Source organism: Rhea americana, unplaced genomic scaffold, assembly GCF_003343005.1.
Source record: "Rhea americana isolate MKP2758 unplaced genomic scaffold, rheAme1 scaffold_84, whole genome shotgun sequence".
Classification (NCBI taxonomy): domain Eukaryota; kingdom Metazoa; phylum Chordata; class Aves; order Rheiformes; family Rheidae; genus Rhea; species Rhea americana.
The window spans coordinates 2,945,607-2,952,519 of NW_028187023.1; the positions used below are offsets into that span (position 1 = coordinate 2,945,607).

At 45.1% G+C, this 6,913-nt stretch overlaps 1 protein-coding gene across 2 annotated transcripts in view; it reads left to right on the forward strand.

Annotated features, from left to right (window-relative positions):
* Nucleotides 1-6,913, forward strand: part of SUSD6 (sushi domain containing 6) — an 83,275-nt gene that overhangs the window by 72,103 nt on the left and 4,259 nt on the right. For both annotated transcript variants that reach the window (XM_085323292.1, XM_085323291.1), the window contains 3 exons: nucleotides 405-602; nucleotides 3,493-3,631; nucleotides 5,326-5,747. In XM_085323292.1, coding sequence (XP_085179418.1) covers nucleotides 405-602; nucleotides 3,493-3,631; nucleotides 5,326-5,747 — 759 coding nt within the window. The remainder of the gene's footprint in view (nucleotides 1-404; nucleotides 603-3,492; nucleotides 3,632-5,325; nucleotides 5,748-6,913) is intronic.

Sequence of the window (6,913 nt, forward strand, 5' to 3'; positions counted from 1 at the left end):
ATCTTTTTTCCATATCAGACCTGGAAGGCTAATCAAGAACTGTTAGACTTCCCCCAGTCTAGCAAAACAGCTGTGGGGAAAAGATAGTACTAAGGATTTTCTGGGCCTCTTTTGTGCAGAATCTCTGTTGTAACAAACTTGCACATTCCAGAACATAGCCATTTTGATGCCTGCTGTCTAAACTGTGCTTCTGGGATAACAAGCATCACAAAAGCCGTATCAGAGATGAAACTGAGCAACCTTCTCTACTGTGTAATAGTCATCTTGTTTATCGTAGTTTCTTCTCAATTTAGTGACTGTTGGTAGGTAGAAGTCTAGCTGTGTGCTGTATCTTCAAAACAATAGTTGTGCAACAGATATCTTCCTCTGAGACATCATCCATGTTACTTTCTCCTTTTTTCCAGATTGTCCACAACCACCACAGCCTGAGAATGGAGGCTATAAATGCCACCCTAGTCCCTGCAATGACCCTCTAACTTCAGGYAGTGTCATAGAGTATCTGTGTGTTGAAGGCTACATGCTGAAGGGAGATTATAARTATCTGACCTGCAAGAATGGACAGTGGAACCCAGCCATGGAAGTTAGCTGCAGACTCAGCCCGGGTGAGTACAGTGATGCCAGTGGGRCTGTCAGAATTACCTTTATCTGCCTTTCAGACTCTCCACAAACACTGAATCAGTATTACACTGAGTTACACCGGACAGGCTACCTCTGTTGCCCTGTATCCCGTTGCTCCAGCCGTTTAATGACAGAGGTTTTTATTGAAAATGCTGCTTCTGTAACGGTCCATCAGATGCAAGCCCATTGCCCTGGGTGCTGGAAGAGAACCCATGGAAAGGAGTACAAAGGAGACAATTTAAATTTTTTGGATCCTTTCCTTTTAGCAGCTCTGGCTTCAGAAATGGGGGAGGCYCTAACATAAGCATTTTCCATGCTGTCCTTTTTTGCTTCTTTGGGCTTGGATAGTACCCTCAGTGGTGTTCCCTTTTGTTGACGTGTGCAGGTGTGAGCGAGGATATGGAGCTGATCTTGCTTGCAAACAGGTTAACAAACTGGCCTGCTGTGGCACAGAGCTCAGTGTGTCTGCTTTTCAGTGGACTGGCAGAAAAAGATGTTGCTGACAAATGACTTCTGCTTCTTTCTAAATGGGAATGGATAGCTTTTGTTTTGTGGGTTTCTCCCAGCTGAACAGGAATTCCTCTATCAAGACAAGTGAGTAAGAAAAAATTTGAGGGGAAAATGTTTCTCATACAGCTCTTAATTACCCATGACTCTTYGGGTTTTAAAAGCATGTGCACTGGATAAGGAGAGAATGCCTGCACCTTCTGTCTTTGTTTGACCTGCTGGTATAGTGATCTGCTCAGTCATTCAGAGTCAGCAAGATGTGCGTGCTGGGATTAAGTCTTGTAAACCAAAACGCAAAATACGTTTAATCAGAAGGAAACGGGGAAAAAAACCCTCCTGAAGTCCTTTTTGGAGTTCACTGCAGATCTGTGACCACTGGAACATCCTGTTCTGCTCCAAAGACAGTCTCTTCTCGGTGTCCCTGCCAGGTCATTCTAATAGATCCTGCTATGACAGATGCACAGGGACAGAAACTAGGAGTTTACCTGGAAGAAGTTAGATCCTGAAGAGGATGTTCAAATTTAGCATAAGCTTCCTCTCTGCTGTGATTTCCCCCCCCCCCCCCCGCCCCTTGCTTGCTCCCAGACTGCAGAAGAAAACTGCGCTATGACAAGTAGTGCTCCCTGGATGGCATTTCTGTGCAGCAGCCTGTACAATCATAGTACAGGCTTTGGGGCAACTGATGGGGATCAGAGACAGCTGAGGYTTAGCAAGTAGGCCCCTTCTATACAGGAAAGGATGGAAGAGGGAGGCTGAAGAGGGAAAGAGATCATGTTTTAGTTATTGGTAATGATYAAGACTCCCACCTACTCCATACAATGTAAATTAAATCCCTAGAAGGTGTCAGAGATGTTTTATGTAGCTCAGTCCCTGTCCTCCCCCACCCCAGCTCAGTCTCCAGCCCCTGAGGGTTTCTTGTATCGGCTAGTAAGCATCATACTGGAAGCTGAGTTGGTGAATATGCTGGAGTGTACCCCACATGATGAACTGCTTTACGCCATTGCATATTGACTCTCAAAATGGAATGTCCTTTACCCTACCCTATTCCCCGTTAGTCTATTCAAAGTGCCCTGGATTATCTTGAGAATGAGAATCCTTATTCAGCCTTATTTGCCATAGGGAAAAATGTACTAGACTGCCTTTCCTGGGGAATAGTCTGGCTACTTCTGAAAAATTCCAGGAAAAATAAGGACAAGACAGCCAGCCTAGTAGGTTTAACTGCAAAGCAGGATGTGGAAAATGCAAGCTTAGGTGTCTATTTTGCGTATAGACTTCTGGCTGCAGGCTTAAAAGCAGTGGTCCTCTGGTTTTGTTTTCTTCCATTTGAGTGCCCTTCTTCCCTTCATCCCCACCTGCAGATGTGCCCTGCATCCCACTGCAGTTTGAGAACTGTGCTCCTGAAGGATGTGATGAATGTAACAAAAAGGAATTAAGGARTTCATGCATGGGAATGTCCTGAATGTGAAACATGCTAGTATACGCTGATATATTGTTGAGAAATCTCTACCAAAGACACAAACTGGGACAGAGACTGTACATATACAGGCAATTTTGTACTCTAGTGGAGTGAAAGGACTGGAATAGCATCCTAGACATGATATGCAGTGCTCAGTGGTACAAGCTTCAGGCTGTTCTCTGTCCACTCCCAATTTATTCCTGTTCTGCAGGGACCTTTAAAAGCCAAATGGGTTTTAACACAGTTGCACCACACAGCTGAGGGATAGCAGACTGCAGAGGAAGGGTAGGAAGGAGTAATGTGGGYAGGGCACATATATCTAATACTGAAAACTTAGCATCCTGAAATAACATCTTGGCTTCCCTCGCTATTCCCTGGGTTATATGTTTGTGACAACTGAATGCTTGTTGCACCTTGAATACACCAAGCCAGGTGATTTCCACCCCTTTCTTTGCAAGACTGCGCCTTAGCCAAGAAAACCTGTTATATGGACACTTTTCCTATTGTTTGGCCTAAAATATCCTGCTTATTGTGCCTTGCTGAAGACATCAGGACACTTTTTAACTGTTGCTCAGCAAGATTTATATATAATGTGACCCTTATCACCTTCTCCCCTCTGTCAGCCTCCATGGCTTGCTTGCATTGCCTTTCTTTGTGCTTCCTCTGTGTTTTTTCCAAAGAAGCTTTGTCTATTTTAGTTTCTCTGTATGGCTGATGGAAAGGAGTAAGATGAAGCTCCAAACTGTCCTCTGGAGGAGATTACCTCTGTGCCTTGGTTGTATAGGAAACTTGGACTCCTCACACATGCACCCAAGTATAAGTCATGAGAGCAGGCAAGAATTTTTCTCCTTCCCTATGGAAGTGATTTAWGGGAGTGGGTCCTTCTAACTTATATTCCTCTTCATTTGTAGAAAAGGACTCTCCCCCAACAATTGGAGTACCTACACTCTCCATAGTGGCCTCCACAGCAAGCTCCGTTGCCCTGATTCTTCTCTTAGTCGTACTTTTTGTTTTGCTGCAGCCAAAGCTGAAGTCATTCCATCACAGCAGGTGAGTGTAACYGGGGTTTGAAGGGGTTCACAGGTATCCTATTTCCTTGCAGCAGAAAACCAGGGAGGTATTTGGTTTAGGCCTTCATTTTGGAGCAGTTTTTCTCCTTGCTTCTCTGCTTCTGCTTTCATCACCATCACTGTTTTTCTTCAAGCTGTATAGCCTTGTGGGGCTTTGCAGCTTCCTCAGAGATCTATCGTGTGTTCTTATATCGTGGTAAGCCAAGCTCTGCTTTTGGTTGCTGTATCTTCCTATCTCCAGACAGCCCCATAGGTCAGTGAGGTAAGGGCTGATTCCTACAACAGACTATTTTTGTAGTAGTCAGCAGGCCAAAAGCTTTATCAACTGAGATAGAATCTACATTTAGATTATAAAGGACAGGATGGTGAGAGAGGTTGAGGACAGTACAGTTCTCCTTTCAGGGATGTGAAAGGGGGAAGAGGAGGCAGAATGTTCCTGTCTTCTATTTCAGCCATAAGACCTGACAAACCCCAGAGCTACATGGCTATGATAACATCTGTCTTTTTACCTGACGCTTTGAACTTCTGGTTTCTGTGCATTTCCAATTACAAAGCAGAGAGCTCTTTAGGTTTCACAGGTGGTCTGGCCACACCACCTCCCTTCTGACTTCCTAGACATACAGCACCTGTGTGCATGAACATCCTGCCCAGCACTGCCACATTACACACCTYAGTGGCACCTCTCCACTGCAGTCTAGCAGTGGTCTGGGATTGTGGTCTGTAGTGCCCTGCTACGGTTACCATTCTAACCTCTCATTTAATGAGCGGTTTTCTTTTTCACCTTAGCCTCAAATGTAGAAGGTTATGATCCCTACCAAAGTGTCCAGGTATTTATGTATTTCTCCCACTCTGTCAGATCCTGTGGTCATGAATTCTGCCAGTTTTGTTAATTAGATGTACAAATCTGCCATAGTTCCCCACTATGGGGAAAAATTMTCTTGGCCTGGGTTTGTGGAGGAGAGAAAGGACCTGGCTGTAACATTTGCAATACAAAGTGAGCAATGTCACTGTGGACTGCCTAAAAAAGAGGGGTAGCGTGGCTCTCCAGCAGCCAGGAGGCCTGAAAGAGGGGAACCTGGAATCTGCCCTTTTCTGCAGAAGTCCAAACCATTATGGACAAGAAAAGCTCAACTTAAGGCTGTGACTCATAAGCCTGGTTGATCCACAGTGGGATGATTTAAGAGCTGTCTGCCCCACCTCTGCCAGAGGTTATCTCCCCAGCAGCAAAGGTGGTGGAACAGGCAGTGCTGGGTGTTGCAAAATATAGCAGTGTATCAAACTGAAATCAGTGGTTATCTGAGTTCTCTTCCTTTGCATGCTGTGACATCAGAGAGGTCTGAATCATGATCGTTGTCAGATTTAGCTGTGGAGGCAGGTGAGGTGAGATGGCTCTTTATCAGARCTCTTACAGATAAAATCCATCAGGCCCTTGAATTACACCCCTTGCTCATGTTTATGGCAATTCACAGCAGAACTTCAAGGCCGTGCTTATAATAAGAGCTTGGAAAAACACCAGCCAGGTTTCTCCTGTTCTCCCATAGATGAGTCATTGCTGAGCGTTAGAGTGCTGCTGTGGCAGAAGTGGGTAGTTACTGGGATTCACAGTGTGTATATATATTTTATAGATAAGAAGAAAAAAGTCACACTGAACATTTTTCTTTTTCTCTTTCTGAGGCGCGACCAAGGTGTGTCCGGGGATCAGGTCTCTATCATGGTGGATGGTGTCCAGGTGGCCCTGCCATCCTACGAAGAAGCAGTGTATGGCAGCGCAGGAAACTGCATTCCACCATCGGATTCCCGGGTGCAGATCGTGCTGTCAGAGGGAGCTGGGCAGAACGGAGCCAGAGAGATGCAGCAGCAGGACCAGGGGGCTTGCAATAGCTTTGATAGAGAGGAAGAAGCCCCCGGACACTCTGGACTGTGTGAAGCCAGYGGTTCCCAGCGCTCTGAAACTGTTCTTGTGCATCAGGCTGCTACCTCTTCCTGGGTAGCTGGCATGTCTAGTAGTAGACCTATGCAGAAAGAGGTCCAAGACTCAGAAAGCAGTGACATACAGAGCCTTTTATCACTCACTTCCTCTGAGGAATACACAGACGGTACGTGACCTGGGTGAGGAGTGCTGAATGAGACACTTGTTAAGAGTAAGTTCTTCTGCAGTGTGACCAGTTAGGATGAAAATGGTAAAGAATGTACATACGTATGATGTCAAGTACCAAGGGGGACATTTGAAAAGAGGTATCCCAGTCTCCATGGCTTGATGTTACACAATGTAGATGTGCATGAAGGACCTAATATCTTCTGATGGACTGGGACCCAGGACAGTATGGAAAGCTTGATGGAATTCTTCACTTGCGTTGTCTTAGCAAAGCAGAGAAATGCCAGTCTTCAGCATCACAGTGCAGATGTAGTAAACACCTGTATTTATGGAAGTTAGTCTGTTATAGCTGGGTTAGAGTTGGAGATATGTTGGGGTACAAGCCCTTTGTGATGTTTAGACTTCTGCACTTTTGGTCTGTTTTAATAAGCAGCTTACTGCCACAGTGTGTACAATGCTGCAACCCTGGCACATGAGGAGACCTGAAAGRGATATGCTTGAACTTCTGATCGTATAGGGCAGAGGTGCAAGTCTGTTGTTTAACATTCAGTCCATCTTGCACTCTTCTGGCTTCTCTATTCCACCCTGAAGGAATAGCATTAGAATGCAAGAGCTGTCGTGAAGGTGCAGCTTAAGGTTGCTTTTGCAGAGCCTGCTGTGTCAGGGCAGAACTTCTCCTTTCCATAGTGTCAGGCCCTACAGCTTTAGTGATGCCATTCTGAACCCTTGCAGTAGGAACAATCAAACAGGATTTCTACTGAAGGGCAGCAATAGTAGTCCTGAGATAGGTGTTAAATGTCAAGTTTGTAAAAACAAGAATCCAAAAGTGGGCATTACCAAAAAATGTCTGCAGTGCAGAAACTGGAGGATGTTACTTCTGCACTGCATTGCTTTTATCAATGCCCAGAAACCTGTACTGGCTCTAATGCTTGTTGTATAGGAGCAGATCACCTGTTACGGCAGAAACGATGAGGTTTGTGCTTTTGGTGCAAAGATGATGAAGCTGCAGCTACCGGATCTCCATCTGTGCAGGAGATKGTGTTTTTTTCAAGTTAGATGAGAGCAGGTGTGATCAGTGTTCCCTATAATGCCTGTCACAGCAAGAAACTTCTTGTCTTAGACATTTTGAGAAACTAAATGGTTAGAAAGGTCATGGTAAAGGTGGAA